This window comes from Thamnophis elegans, chromosome 6 (genome assembly GCF_009769535.1).
Source record: "Thamnophis elegans isolate rThaEle1 chromosome 6, rThaEle1.pri, whole genome shotgun sequence".
Taxonomy (NCBI): domain Eukaryota; kingdom Metazoa; phylum Chordata; class Lepidosauria; order Squamata; family Colubridae; genus Thamnophis; species Thamnophis elegans.
The window spans coordinates 62,832,778-62,849,451 of NC_045546.1; the positions used below are offsets into that span (position 1 = coordinate 62,832,778).

Genomic DNA, 16,674 nt, shown 5'->3' on the forward strand with positions numbered 1-16,674 from the left:
ACATAACCAATATCATATTATATTATTAAATGTTTACATCAATTCATCTTACCAACAACTCCCAAAAACAAATTAATGGCTCTTCTGCTCTCCATACACCATATTTGTACTTTATCCATCACTTTCTTCTCCCTCTCTCTCCTCCCCCTCCCTTTCTTCCTTCTGTCATCCTTCCCTTCTCAATTTCCCCTTCCTCTCTCCTTCTCCTTCCTCCCCTTACCACTCCTCATTTTCTCCTCCTCTTCCCCCCACTTGCCCTCTCTCCTGTCTCTCTCTTCTTCCCTTCCCTTTCTCCTCTACTTCCCACTCTTTGTCTCATTTACTTGGTGTATTTCAGCTTCTGAGAGAGCTCCATTTTATGTTGATAGTATTTATAATTCCTTTTCAATATACATATTTAATTTTTCTCCTGCTTTTTACTTAAAAAAACCCACGATATAACAGAAAATTATACATATATAGTTATTGTGCTTTTAAACCCACCCCTCAACCTAATTTTGGTCAAGATGTAGCCCTGGTTACAATTCCCAGCTATTCTCATCATTATATAATTATGCATCCTTACATGCCCCCAATTTGTGATTCTGATTTTTTATCACAATAGTTTCCCATTGTAGGTATATTTCATGTTCCCTCTCCATTTTCCTTACCTTGGATTAGATTACCCTTAATTGTCTTCTAGATGGCAATCTTCGCTGTTCAATGTTCGTTAGACTTCCCTTAATGTATTATATAAAATAACAAGTAGTAAACATCTCACTTTGTTCATCATCTTAAAAGTTCTATATATGTCCATGTTTCATATATTTTGACCCATGCTTAGTTGTCCTTCTATTGTCATATTCAATCAGTTAGCAACTCAGTTTAATTCTCATATTAAAAAGGTGGCTCACAAACCTCTGTTTTACAAGCTCCTCATATCAGTTTCATATTTATCCATATTCCATATATAATAACTTTTATTTAGCTATCTTTCCATTATCATATTCAACCAGTTAGCAACTCCATTTTATTCTCATATTTAGGGATAAAGCCCTTATCTTTATATTTTCCCATATGATAGTTTCTAGTTATCTGGTTTTCTCCTAGTAAGTCTTTTGTTCCACTTCTCTGTTCCTGTCTTCTCCCTTTTCTTTATTTTGACACATCCACTCCCTTTAATTTTCCCCAGATCACCATCAAAAGAATATTTTATATTTCTCTTGGTTGGGGCATAATCTCCTACTTCAATTTTCCTTATGCCACTAACAACCTCCAAAATCACTTTTGTCTGCTTTCCCCTGCTTTTGTTGGGACACATTTCATTTTCACAATTTTTCCTACATCACTGCTGGGACCAAGGGAGGTTTTTGTCTGCTTTTTATTTCCCTCCATTTCTACCCCTTCAATGTCTTGCCCCCCTTCTTCTTTGAGTTCTTCCTTAACTATCTGGATTCAGAATTCTAATTAGGCTTGATATTAGTGATTTATGCATATTTTTATAATTTCACATAGTTCTTCAAATTCCCAGCTTTCCATGATGTCCAGTTCCAAAGTTACAGTTAGTTATACCGTTATGTAATTCTTATTTCAGCATTCTATTCCACCTTAAATTTATCTACTTCAGTTGCTGTGGTGAGAAACGATGAGGGCCATCTTAGTCTTTTGTTCTTCCTTAATGTCCAGTTCCAAAATTGCAGTTAGTTATACAAATTGTATTTCGAGAGTATGGTCCACCTTAAATTCAAACCGGAAGAGAAGCTGGGGCCATCTTAATCTTTTGCTGAGTGAAAAAGGAGAAAAAAGCAACAAACAAAGCAAAAAAACCTTTGTATTTCCCAGTTTTTGATTCCTTTATTATTCTGTTATTATTCTTTCCCTTACCAGGTCCGGTCACTTGTAGCTACTCACAATATATCACTTGGAACAAATTTGTGAGCCACCAGATTTGGGTATTTTTGTTTGCCTCCTACTTTCCCAAATTCTGATTTATGGCAGTTGGTTAATTGAAATTTCCCGCACAGTCAAAGTTAGGTTATCAGTTATCAGTAAGAAGAAGTGCCTTTTTTTGGAGTTAAGATATATTAGTTGGAAAGACTTCAAACAGAATAAATCCTTCAGAATAAATCCTTTAGTTTCTATTTAGTTTCTATTTCAAATCCAAAACCAAGTTTAGAGTTTATATTTGAGTGGGTTTGTCATTTCTCTGCTTTCTCCTTTCTGTCTGAAATTGTTTCAAATTAAACTTTTGGGGGGGGGGGGGTTCAACCCACCATTTTTCTTTCCTTTCTTTCTTTTTGAAAAAGTCCCAATCTGACTATCAATATTATTTATGTTCTCAAGATTTTTTTGCCTTTTCCAGGTTTGATTTATGGCTGTGGGTTAGATAAATTTTCTTACTCAGTCTTTCATCTCTTCCACTCCCCTCCTGTTCCATTTGCTTTGACAAAAAGTCAGCATCTTGTCATCCATGTTGAAGGCTGCTGCCCTGACTCTGATTCATAGGCAAATCTCTCACCTACAAGGGACCTGTTTCTTCCCTCTGGGTCTGATGAGACACTGCTCTTCTTTGCCCCCACCTCCAGTGGGGGTTCTGATCCAAAGGATCTCAGAGATGGTTTGTCAGACAGGGTTCATGTGAGACTCTTAGAAGCCCAACCCCCCCCCCCATGTCTGTCCAGCTGGAGAACTTCCTGTCAAATCCCATATATATTCTTAATTGTAAATAAAATGTCTTCTGGCTGTTTGTCTTTAATGTATTGATTAGATTTTTAGAGCAGGACTTTATAGAATAAGATTTTTTTTAATACAAGAGGATTCGTTATATTAAAATTAACATGTTGTTTAAAATATATTCTTTGTCAGCATTCCAAATAGCATCCAAAATTAAATCAGAGTCCAAGGCAAAGTATTGCTCAAAATTCCAATTTATTAAGAGAGCCATGTTGGCACATCTGGGCAAACCTGAATCTGAAGCTTCTTGGTTTTCCCACCCAGGTTAAAGTTCATGATCTTGCCTCCACACCCACAAGTCCATCACATGGTCCAATCTTCCACTGCCATGCTGGCAGTTCCACCCATCCAGTTCCGGTCAGGTGCAGAGATGCCAAGAAAAAAGATGACCTTGGCTTTCTAGAAAGGAATTTTATTTTGGCTACATAGCATTTTACCCTGTACTATCCCCCCTCCCAATTCCCCACCATAGAAACAGCATAGTAAGAACCGAGGTGGCGCAGTGGTTAGGGTGCAGTACTGCAGGCCACTTCAGCTTGCCGCCTCCTACACCTTAAAAATAATAAGACCTCCCCAAAAATAAGGCCAAGTGCTTATTTCAGGGATCAAAAGAAAATAAGATCCTGTCCTATTTTTGGGGAAACACGGTACTTAGTAGTACAGAGTTATATTTCAGCATAAGGGCAACACTGATTTATTTTTTAAAATGTTCTCTGACCTTTGGTTATAGAAGTATATAGCTATCCTGGAAAAGTATACCAGTTAGTGTACCTAGGGAGTATCTATGCAATTAAATAATTTCTAAAGCAAGAATAAAGTGAGCATGCTTACTGTCTAAAAACAAGATGGAACATTGCTATTAGAATTTAAAATGTACTAGTTATACAAGGTAAAAATGCAATGTGAGGACTGGATTATCTTTGCTTGATATTTAACAATTATATCTGGAAAAAGGATTATTTTCCTTTTCAGATGTTGACTATTTATTGTATTCTCTAAGGAAAAGGGAATATTACTGTACATAGGAATGAAGATCAATTTCATCCATACATTGACTGGAGAAGCAGCTTCAGGAAACTTGTTTAGTCACTCTTTTCCAAATAATGGTCAGCTCTGTTGATGATTGTTTTGGATAAAAGAGAAGAATAATCTATTGAGGCTTCCTGCTTCAGTGAAAAACCAAGGGCAACTAAAGGAGGGGGTGGATATGAAGAAATATTCTTTTTTTCCTGTCCTACCCTTTTCTTTGCCTGTCTTACATGTTTAATTCGTAAGCTGCAGACAGAGACTGATACATGCTGCTTTGGGATACTTTTGTCTAGAAACAGATGTCTTGAGAGGCCCTTGAATGACCATGAGCATGACCATGAGCAGGAGCAGTGATCAAGAGTGCACAGTAACATTTTTGTTAAAAAGAAGGGAAGTTGTTAACAAACTTGTTTCTTTTCATACCCTCAGGTTGTTACTTCGTATCCCTCACTATAACTTTTATACGGTAGTAGTTGATAAACATGGTGTGGACAAAGAACGATATCCTTTTCCAGCAACCCCTGCTGAACTCTTTGCGCTCATTGACACTTTCCCTTTGAGAAAAGAAGAAATGAAATTGCAAGCTGAAATTGGCCGGTCTTGTCTCTTTTAGACTAGATACGTTCAGTATTTTGGCTGTCTAAATTTTTCTGGTGCTACACAAAGTGTGAGATTATAAAAGTTACTGCTGTACAGAACTTTTTTCTTGTATGTATATGTGTGTGTGTGTGTGTTTAGGCTATGGATGTTGCAAACTTTTTATTTAACCTATAAATGATACCCCTTTATTTTCTGCTGTGAAAGGTTGTTGTAATGATTTTGAATTGCTTTGGTTAACCCTCCAGAATATTAGTTCCCATGTAAATGTTTTCATTTCTTTCACAGATCTTTTATTAATAAAACATTTTTGCATTTTACAGATTTAGTATTTATATTAACTGTGTTACAAAACTGTTTGTTTTTCATTCAGCAAAAAGACTCCAGACAAATTTTAAAGGAGTCTTCACTGATTTCAGTCAAATCAAACATGATTGATTTTGATTTGATTTTTTGATTTTATTTATTATTTATAGGCCGCCCTTTTCCCTGAGGGGACTCAGGGCGGCTTACAATTCATAGGAGGGGGAGTGCAAGACAAAACATAAGACAATACGTGAATAAAAATAGAAATAAAATAATAAAACACAACATTCATTCAACATTCGGGTGGGGCGGATTAAAATCTTTATCCCCAGGCCTGACGGGATAGCCAGATCTTAAGGGCTGTGCGGAAGGTCTGGACGGTGGTGAGGGTACGAATCTCCACGGGGAGATCGTTCCAAAGGGTCGGAGCTGCTACTGAGAAGGCTCTCCTCTGCGTAGTCGCCAGTCGGCACTGACTGGCGGATGGAACTCGGAGGAGGCCCAATCTGTGCGATCTAATAGGTCGAAGGGAGGTAATTGGCAGGAGGCGGTCTCTCAAGTACACAGATCCACTACCATGAAGGGCTTTATGGATGGTAAGAAGCACCTTGAAGCGCACCCGGAGATCAACAGGTAGCCAGCGCAGCTCGCGGAGGATGGGTGTTATGTGGGCGAACCGAGGTGCGCCCACGATCACTCGCACGGCCGCATTCTGGACTAGCTGAAGTCGCCGGATGCTCTTCAAGGGCAGCCCCATGTAGAGCACATTGCAATATTCCAGCCTAGAGGTCACAAGGGCTCGAGTGACTGTTGTGAGAGCCTCCCGGTTCAGGTAGGGTCGCAACTGGCGCACCAGGCGAACCTGGGCAAATGCCCCCCTGGTCACAGCCGACAGGTGATGGTCAAAAGTCAGCTGTGGGTCCAGGAGGACTCCCAAGTTGCGAACCCTATCTGAGGGGTGTAAAATTTGACCCCCCAGCCTGAGCGATGGAACACTGGCCAAATTATTGGGAGGGAAACACAACAGCCACTCGGTCTTGTCAGGGTTGAGTACCAGTTTGTTAGCTCTCATCCAGTTCTTAACGGCCTCAAGACCCTGGTTCATCACGTCCACCGCTTCATTGAGTTGGCACGGGGCGGACAGATACAACTGAGTGTCGTCCGCATATTGGTGGTATTTTATCCCGTGCCTCCGAATGATCTCGCCCAGCGGTTTCATGTAGATGTTAAATAGTAGGGGGGATAAGACCGAACCCTGCGGCACCCCATATGTTAGGGGCCTAGGGGACGATCTCTGCCCCCCCACCAACACCGACTGCGACCTGTCCGAGAGGTAGGAGGAGAACCACTGCAAAACAGTGCCTCCCACCCCCACCTCCCGCAGTCGTCGCAGAAGGATACCATGGTCGATGGTATCGAAAGCCGCCGAGAGGTCGAGGAGAACCAGGATGGACGCATGGCCTCCATCCCTGGCTCTCCAGAGATCATCGGTCAATGCGACCAAAGCGGTTTCTGTGCTGTAACCAGGTCTGAAGCCGGACTGGAAGGGTCAAGGTAACTAGCTTCCTCCAAGGACCGTTGAAGCTGGTAGGCCACCACCTTCTCAACAACCATCCCGACAAAGGGGAGGTTGGAGACTGGACGGTAATTGTTAAGAACGGCTGGACCCAAGGATGGTTTCTTCAGGAGGGGTCTCACCACCGCCGCTTTAAGTGCGGCGGGGAAGTGCCCCTCCCGAAGGGAGGCGGTAACGATCGCCTGGATCCAGCCTCGTGTCACCTCACTGCTGTTGGCAACCAGCCAGGAGGGACACGGGTCCAGTACACAGGTGGGGGCACTCATAGCTCGTATGGCCTTGTCCACATCCCCAGAGGCAACATCCTGAAACTCAACCCAGGGATGGTCTGCCAAGTTATCCCCTTGTGCCTCGGCTGGATCTGCAAAGGTGGAGTCCAAGTCCGACCGAAACCGAGCAACTTTGTCCGCTAAGAACTGGACATAATCCTCAGCCCTAGCCTGTAAGGGGTCCCCCGTATCCCTCCTATTTAGGAGGGAGCGGGTTATCCTAAACAGGGAGGCTGGGCGAGACTCAGCGGACGCAACCAAGGTGGCAATATACATTCTTTTTGCTGTCCTCAATGCCCTGATATATTCCTTGGTGCAAGTTGTTAAAAGTGCTCGGTTCGATTCGGACTTATCGGACCTCCACAGGTGCTCTAGGCGTCTCCTCCGGCGCTTCTTCTCCCGGAGCTCCTCGGTGAACCAAGGAGGCCTCCGGGATCCGCCGACCCGGAGGGGCTGTAGTGGCGCAATTCGGTCAAGGGACTCCGATGCTGCCGAGTGCCAGGCAGCAACCATTGAATAGATTGAATAGGGATTCATTGTTGTTACGCAGCCCACAAAATGTTCTCTTCTTCTCACTATAAAGCCTCATTGGGATATAGGCAGTCCTCAACTTACAATCATTCATTCATTCAAAATTACAATGGTACTGAACAAAGAGACTTGCTACTTGTGCTTAAACGTATAGCTGTTTCAGCACATCTATGGTCATGCCAGGCCTTCTTACCAAGGCTGCCTTGCAGTGTTCCCCAAGACTGCCTTGCACAGTTTGGAGAATGAGGATTCCAAAGCTGCCCAAAGTCACCTTGCAGCTGGATAAGTGGCAAACAAAGTTGATAAATAAACAATGAATTACAAGAACAGGCTCCATTCTCATGATTGTTTGGAAGCCTCATTCTTCTAAGTGTGGAATTTGGAGAATAGTGTTTCCAAAGAATCATGAGAATGGAGTCTGCTTGGAGAATGGTGCAAGGCAGCCTTGGTAAGCAGACCTGGTGTGGCCAGCAGCTACCTTACATTGTAAGCAAAATGATGAAGTGGGGCGCAGCAGATCCTATGCAACACAGGAAAGCTGGGGCTTTGTAGAATGGTGCTAGGGTGTCAAGATGCAGTGTGGGACTTCAGTTTAGTTTAGTTTACTTTATTGTCATTGCACCTTGTATAATGAAATTAAATGCCATCTTCAGTGTACATTAGAATTATAAAAATAGAACACAAACACACATCCTTCACATTCTATACAATTGAATTGAAAACACAATATTGCATTAATATTGCATTATATAGTAGAATTCAATATAGTTACTGCCCTGTGATAGAAGCTGTTTTTCAGCCTAGTTGTCCTTGTTTTTATTATCCTGCACCGTCTGCCAGATGGTAATAGTTCAAAAAAAGGGTGCCCAGGATGAGATGGATCTTTAAGAATGTTTTGACATTTCTTAAGACAGCAGGAGCTATAAAGCTCTTCCAAAGAGGGGGGGCAGTGGTGGGATTCAGCCAGTTCGCACCTATTCGGGAGAACCGGTTGGTAACTTTCTAAGCAGTTCGGAGAACCGATTGTTGGAAGAAATCTCCTTTTGTTTTTTTCCACTTTACAGAGCTAATCCTGTAAGGAAGGCAGGAAGGGAACATTCTGTTGTTGTTTCTAGTCTAATCTTTATTGATCTGCTTACATAAACTGCCTCTCCAGTTAACCCTGATTACATTGTAACAGCTAAGGCGAAGCGCCCATTGACCTGAGTGACCTTGAGTTGGCCACGCCCACCCAGTCACATGACCACCGAGCCCCACCTACCCAGATGGTCATTAGGGCAGAGAACCGGTTGTTAAATTATTTGAATCCCACCACTGGGAGTGGGCAACCAATGATCCTCTGGGCAATGACGTTAACCCTCTGGAGTGCTGTCCTATCTGCCACTGTGCAATTGGCAAACCATACATAGGTACAGTGAGTTACAATACTCTCTATGGTGCAGTGGTAGAAGGTCACCAGCAGTTTTTCATTCAGTTGTTGTTTCCTCAGAAGTCTCAGGTAGTATAATCTCTGTTGGGCCCTTTTGACCACAGTTGCCATGTGAGTGCCCAGGTCAGGTCCTCTTTTTGGATGATTTGTGGGCCTTGAGGCAGCATAGGCAAATGGGGGAATTGTAATGCCCCTTAAATCATAAGCTCTGTTGGCCAGGGTGGTGGATGACACTTCCTGGGCTATGGGAGCTTTGTGGGCACTGTTGGGCTGAATGGGTGATTGAGGTTTCCAGAGGCAGCTGCAACTTTGCTGCAGGACTTCCCACTCCCACCCCACACCAGGCCTCCCAGAATCTTCCCCAACTGGGAGTGCCAGGACTGAGCGAAACCATCACATGGCCTCTCACTTAATGACTGCTTTGCTCAACAACTGACATTCTGGTCCTAATAGTGGTCAGGAAGAGTACATGTTCAACATAGACACAGCCCAGGTTTTAGTGTGATAATTCAAATAAAGTTGGAGCTTTAATATAAAGGATAATGTTTTGTGTAAAACTTTTCTGGCAAGTAATTTGAGAGTTATATTACAGCATACACTTGCAAGTCAGTTTTCAAAAAAAGGATTCATTGATAAGCAAATGGGATACTGATTTGTATGCAGGAAAAATTAAAATTGCTTCTTTCAACCACATATATCAAATGGATGCAGACTGATTTATAATTACATTTAAACTTGAATGGCTCAATTTTTTTAAATCTAGTTTACTGGATCAAGTCTAGATAATCTGATCATGTCTAATGACAAACCAACATTCAGTTTTGTTTTCCATTAACTACTGCTAATTTTACAATTTTATTGTAGTTTTAACATTAGAATGACAATATTAAAAAACAGCTTTCTGGAAAACATTTGAACCTTTTATTGAAGAATTGAAATATTCACTGGAATGAGAGATTTATAAATTCTTAACCATTGATACAGATAATTTATCTGTCTTCCTTCTTAGAAAGAATATCATTCCCAGTTACACAGCACTGTAATTAAATAGCTTTTTAAGATATGAAAAATGTGAAAACAAAATCTGTACCTTCTCCATTTTGACATTTTAGTTCCAGTGAATTGTATGTATTTTTAGGACTGTCTTTTAAAATTAATGTATAATGAGATTGGTAATATGTATAAGTATAATGTTCAGATTTGATTAGTGGAATGCTAATTGCCTACTTGTGTATTAGTAAATCTCCATCAGATTGAGATGCATCTACTTAATTTATCAAAAAATTAATAAAGAATAGACCTAAAATTCTAATAGTGTAATCTGGATGAAGCAATTAAAACTATAGAATATTTGAAGATGATATGGGTAAGAATCAGTGATGGGTTGCAGATGGTATGCCCCAGTATGGGCTTACCGGTGCCTGCCCGGTCACCGGGTACCTTTCCAGTACTGTGCTCCGGAGGGTCCACCAACCCGCCCGTGCTCCTTACCTGTATTTGAGCTCTTTGGTGCTTCCGCATATGTCCATGGAGCGCACAGTGCGTGCGCGATGCTCCACCAAGCAGCTGGAGCATCGCGGAGGCATCGCAATAGGTAAGGATGCAAGCTCGTGCTGCATGCATGTGTGCATGCACTGCGCACGTTCATGTGGTGGACACTGGGCCCTGTTGCAACTGTACCAGTTGCAATGGGATCCGGAAACCACCACTGGTAAGAAGATTATATACTTTTAGGCCTACTTGTATGTTTCTTCTTTGTAAGAAACAAGGTGCTTGGCTAAATACTCTATAATTAGGTTTATTATGAGTAATGGCCCATATAGAGAAGATAGAGTAGACTTGTTGGAAATAACTATCAACCAACAAAAACTGAGTCAGTGAAAACAAAGGGGTTTTATTGAAAGAAAAAGAAAGCAGTTTGCAAAGTGCAGTGAATCTCAGGCTACACCTTCAACATGAAGTTTTGAGCCAAGAGACATACTTGTTAGATTTCGAAAGCTTACATTATATATCGTTTCATCCCAATGCCCTATTTCCCTCCTTTTGGTCTATTGGTTATACCCTCTGGAGTTTTAACTAATCCAAAATGCTTGATACTATATTATCTCTTTCCTTTGTTTGCTCAAATTACTTTCCACTCAAGATGTATCTATCTTAAGGTGACCAGACGTCCCGATTTCAGCGGGACAATCACGCTTTATAACAATTTGTCCCATGTCCCGGGCCGTTTTTAAAAAGTCCCGATTTTCTGGCTTCATGTTGAAAGCCCAGTGGATTTGCTTAAGAAATCCTAACCGGGGCAAGACAAAAGACACCCTGTCTAATCCCTCTCTCTGTCTCAGTACTTTCATTGAAGATATTAAAACATTAAAGCAACAAAATGGACCCCCCCCTCCCCCTGTGCCCCTTTTACCTCATTTTATAAGAAAAAATGACCAAGTACCATAGAGCTGCAGGAAACACTTGGCTAGAGAGGTTGCGAGTGTTACTTCCTGGATTTTCTGGAGGGGAGGAGCACAGAGGTTGGAGGTCTGCTCGTGTACAAAAAATGGTGGCAAAGTTTCTTTGAAAAATATTTCCCTGACTAATTTCATTTCAATTTTCTCAGTTCTTTGTATTAACATCTACATCATTCTGGGTTGACTTGGAATGCAACCTTGCTGGTAAGTGAGCTGGGTTTTTTTCTTTTATTTTTTTAATGTATTTTAAAATAATATTTTATTTATTGTGCATAGGATTTTTTAAAATTCTGTGTGGATTCTTTTTTTAAATTGTCTTAGACTATTTAAAAAAAGATTCTATCCAAAATAAATTGAAGTGAAACCATGTTTAAAAATTCTATGCACAATACTTATATATTGTGCATAGAAAGAATAGTTTGAAATGTTTTACTTCAATTTATTCTGTGTGGATTCCTTTTTTAAATTGTCTTAGGCTATTTAAAAAAGATTCTATCAAAAATACAAAATACCATCCCAGTTATTCACTTAAGAACTGTGGCCAGAAAGGTGGTATAGTGACCAAAGTTACAATGGCATTGAAAAAAGTGACTGATGACCATTTTGCACACTTAGCGACCATTTTCACACTTAGTGACCATTGCAGCATCCTCATGGTCACGTGATCAAAATTTTGATGTTTGGCAACAGTTACAATTTATATTTGTAAATTGTAGTTATGTTGAAATAAAAAAATACATTACAATACTATTTTTGCGTTGTATGAAATTTTTTGTTGCTCCATATAAAATTGTTAATCACTGCCCCCCCCCGGTCAAAGGTGTCCCTCTTTACCAATCTGAAAATCTGGTCACCTTAATCTATCTGTACCTGTCTCCAAGCTTTCTAGTATTAAAGAATGTACACAAAAAATGGGAGTGAAAGTTTCTACATGAGAAGATTGCATCCTTTCTTATGCCCACAAAGATCTTAGTTTTTAGTATTATAATCATTCTAGCCATATACCGTACTTTTTGGAGTATAAGAAGTACCTTTTCCCCTGAAAAACTGGCAGCGTCTTATACACTGAATACAGCATTTTTCCCTTCTGAAACCCCGCCTCTTCACCAAAATGGCTGTGCAGAGCCTGTAGAAGGCTTTCAGAGAATTCCTGGCGCCTTGGGAAAGCAGAAATGAGTGAAAAACAGGCCGCTTTTTGCTCAAATTTGCCCCCCCCCCAAGCCTGCAGGAGTACTCTATAAGCCTCCTAAATGCTATGCATGCAATTGTTTTGACAAAAAATGGGCCTGTTTTCATGAAAATCGGGCCATTTTTGCTCATTTGGGGGGGCACCCCCAGGAGTACTCTACAAGCTAAGGTGACCAGACGTCCCGATTTTCGTGGGACAATCATGCTTTCCCGCAATTTGTCCCGCGTCCCGGGGCATTCTTAAAAAGTACCGATTTTTGTGACCGGACCTGGAAGTAAGCCTGCCCCGCCCCCAGCCCTGTATACCCATCCCAGCCGGCTGGTATTTTGTCCCTTCTTTCTCCCCGTTGCTTCGAGAAAGTCCTTTGCTAGCAGGCAGGTTCTAGGATGCCTGCCGCCACCAAAGGACCTTCCCGGAGTTGCTTTTCTGAGCAACAGGGAGACGGAAGGGACAAAGTACCGTCCATTTTCCCCGTGCCACGAGGGCAGCAGGATGGCTAGGACAGGGATCTCCTCTGGGCTGCAGCCTGGGAGAGAAGCAGCAGAGAAAGGTAAACCAGCATTTTATATTTTATATTTTATTTGCTTTATTTGCTTTTGGCCCAAGTGGGGTGGGAAAAACACCTTGCCAGAGGCTGCTGGAGAACTCTTTCCGAAGAGAGGGTTTGGGAACTGGGCGGGCGAGATTGGAGCGGGCAGGCGGGTAGCACACTTGCTCCCTTTTCCCATGGCCCGCCTTTCTCCATGGAGCCTGTGGACGCAGCTGCTGGCTGTGCAGGTGGCCTGGAGGGAAGCCCCAAACCTCCTGGCGTGGATCTGGCGTTGGAGATCCGCATTTTCAAAGCATAACATTATTTCACTCCTCTCCCATTTTCGGGGAGGGGAGCTACGAGAAGTGGGTGATGGCCACTTGGGGAATATTTCTGTCCCTGGGAGATCTGCTCTTCCCCACCCCTTATCTCCGAAAGGGAGGCCAGGTGTGGGAGAGAGTGCTAATGATAATGACTGATTATTGCAGAGCCTGGACTGAAGTTAGGAGGCTGACTTGCTACAATAAGCGGTGACCATTATTTGGAGGAAGAAAAAAACGTAGCCGTGTGATGGAGATTTGCTCTTGCAGAACCTGCATCATCTTTTTTTTCCAATTTTTTTAAAAAAGCCTTTTAAACATTCTTATTCCTAAAGGCATAAAACCCCCATGAGGCTTCCTGGAGAACGGAGCGGAGGTGACGTGCGAGGGAGGGCGGGGTGCCGTGGTGGGGGGAGATGTTGCTGAAATAATTCCATCTATCAGGAACTCGGAGGTGGGGGGGGGAGGTCAGTGGGAAGCCTTTGCCAGCCAGACGCCAGCCGTAGCTCTGAAGTTGCTTTCCTTTCTAACTGAAGCAACAGATGTTTTCCTTGCTTAACATCTCAGAGTTTTTCGCATGGGGCAGGCTGCAAGGGGGAGTGAGTGAAGACCTTTTCTGGATTGCTGCAAAGCAAGTCTGGGGAAGTCCTTTGCGCTGGGTAGAAAAGGTCTTCACTCACTCCCTCTTCTTGCAGCACGCCCCGATGCGAAAAACGCCAAGATCGGTGCACTTGGGGCTGCTGCTGCTGCGACGTCCAGGGAGGCTCAGCTGGTCTGAGTAACATGAGGGATCGCCCTCATGTTACTCGTCTTCCCAGATGGGCTCTTTTGTTCAGCCTGTAATTAAGGTTCTTTGTTATGTCTTAGAAAAGATCACCTGGTTAAAAAGAAGGAAGAGGCTCCGCTGGTCCGGAGCCCATCTGCAGGTTGGGAGGGAGGGAGACACACAGAAAGACAGACAGACAGAGACACAGAGAGACACACAGACACAGAGTGAGTGATTAAGTGAGTGAGTGAGTGAGTGACAGAAGACAGACAGACAGACAGACACATATACACACAGAGTGACAGAGATAGGAAGGGAGGGGAGAGAGATAGGGAGGGAGGGAGAGAGACAGAGAGAGACACACAGAGTGAGTGATTAAGTGACTGAGTGAGTGACAGACACACACACACACACACACACATATACACAGAGAGAGAGAGGGAGGGAGGGAGAGAGACAGAAACACACAGAGTGAGTGATTAAGTGAGTGAGAGAGACAGACAGACACACACACATATACACACAGAGTGACAGAGAGAGAGGAAGGGAGGGGAGAGAGATAGAGAGATAGAGAGGGAGGGAGGGAGAGAGACAGAGAGAGAAACACACAGGGTGAGTGATTAAGTGAGTGAATGAGAGACAGACAGACACACACACACATACACACAGAGTGACAGAGAGAGAGGAAGGGAGGAGAGAGAGATAGATAGAGAGGGAGGGAGAGAGAGAGACACACACACACAGAGTGAGTGATTAAGTGAGTGAGTGAGTGACAGAAGACAGACAGACACATACACACACACACACATATACACACAGAGTGACGGAGAGAGATAGGGAGGGAGGGAGAGAGACAGAGAGAGACACACACAGAGTGAGTGATTAAGTGAGTGAGTGAGAGAGACAGACAGACACACACACACATATATACACACAGAGTGACAGAGAGAGATGAAGGGAGGGGAGAGAGATAGGGAGGGAGAGAGAAAGAGAGAGACACACAGGGTGAGTGATTGAGTGAATGAGAGACAGACAGACAGACACACATACACACAGAGTGACAGAGAGAGAAGAAGGGAGGGGAGAGAGATAGAGAGAGAGGGAGGGAGAGAGCTTTCAATTTGTAGGGATGTAACCTGGCTGTTTTTGCCTGCTCTCAAAAAGATGACACACCTGGGAATCTCAGTACTGTATATTTAATAGGAAAATATTAAAAATTGTCCAAAAGCAACAATGACAATTTCCATACTACTGCTAAGAATATTACAACACATCAATAAAATTATAGGAGCTGAGCTTAACTCAAGAGAAACTTTTCTAAAGGTAGACAGTTATATAACAATTCCACAATTCTGAAAGAACAAGCTTGTTCTATATGAAATTTAATGCTACAGCAGAATGAAGTAACACTGAAGATAAGTGCAGGTAGTTCTCAATGCACGACCACAATTGAGCCCAAAATTTATGTTGTTAAGTGAGAAATTTTTTGAGTTTTGCCCCATTTTACAATTTTTCTTGCCACATTTGTTAAGTGAAAAAAAAATTTTTTAGTCAAACACCCCCCCTCCCCCGGTCAATGGTGTCCCTCTTTACCAATGTTAAAATCTGGTCACCTTACTACAAGCCCTCTAAAGGCTATTCATTCCTTTTTTTGAAAAAGGGCCCATTTTCGTGAAAAACAGGCTGTTTTGGGGAGGTTTGCAGAGTGCAAAATCTTTTTTTAAAAAAAAAAATTGCCTCTTCAAAACCTTGGTGTGTCTTATACTCTGAAAAATATGGTAGTCTAACTACATTGTAAAATTTAGTCATATACTTTAACTTAAATTTAAATCTTCCTGCAACAGACAGATTCCTTCCTTTATTTTTCTAATTAGCTCCTATTAATAGTACAAAAGGTGTATGGATTGCTCTGGTATAGTTAAGTGCCAATTCTTGGAGAAAATGGGGTGTAAAAGAAAGAAAAGGATTTATGAAGGATTTAGATCTTAATGCAGGAAGTATACAATTGATTTCATACATATGTTTTACAAAGGTATATGTTTTGCAAATGTTTAACAATTAAATGCTTAAAAGGAAAATACTTTTATAACAGCATAATAGAACAAATGTTTATAGAATGATAGGTTTCCCTTTATTATATTTTAATTTTGAATTCCTTTATAGTTTTCTACCCCTCCCCCCCATAACTGCCCATAAAATATTTTACTAGCATAGCTTCTTCTTATCTCTGTCTACTTGGCATTAAGGAATGTTCCCTTAATTACGCCTCTTTCTAACAGTATACTTTCAGCATGTCTTTCTTAAAGCAGAATAATGTTTATATGCATTTCTAACCTACATACTATTTTGTTTTTTGAACTTTCTTATTTCCTACAGACTTACTATTAAGCACAATACCATTTTGTGGAACACATATGAAAAATGCCTTTTTAGTTTTGGTTATTAAGATGTGTCATAGCTATCAGATTTTTTTCAGTTAAAGTATCTTGACCATGAATTAAAATATACATGAATTTTTAACTGCACACAAAATAAGACTTCACTATAGTTACACAGACAACAACCCAACTTTCCATAATTCATGTATCTCGGTGTATAAATACAAGAAGTGCAATATAAAACAAACATAGATGGGCAAAAGACTGTTTAGTATGTATTTCAAAAGTATATATTATTTAGTCATTTTTCATAGGATTTGTTCAAAACTGCAAAACATCAAGCAATTTATCTTAATATGGAACCTATGACTATTGCTTTCTAAAAAGAATAATACTGTGAAAATATATTTACTATCCCTTATCTTTCATATATCTTAAAATTTAATGAGATTCAGGAGCTTGTGAATAATGGCAGAGTTATAAATGAAGTTTATGAATTAAGAGAATGTTGTGTCTTTTCATATTTATTTGTGGGATGTAGTAAGTGCTGAAAATTCACTTTCATGAAAACATGTTGATGCAAT

General features: G+C 41.5%; 1 protein-coding gene across 1 annotated transcript in view; it reads left to right on the forward strand.

Moving 5' to 3' along the window:
• The window catches only part of SRPX (sushi repeat containing protein X-linked), a 169,652-nt gene extending 164,994 nt beyond the window's left edge, over positions 1 to 4,658 (forward strand). The window contains 1 exon segment of the mRNA XM_032219173.1: positions 4,171 to 4,658. Within this exon segment, the coding sequence (XP_032075064.1) occupies positions 4,171 to 4,354 (184 nt within the window). The 3' untranslated portion in view covers positions 4,355 to 4,658.
• Positions 4,659 to 16,674: the final 12,016 nt, after the last annotated feature.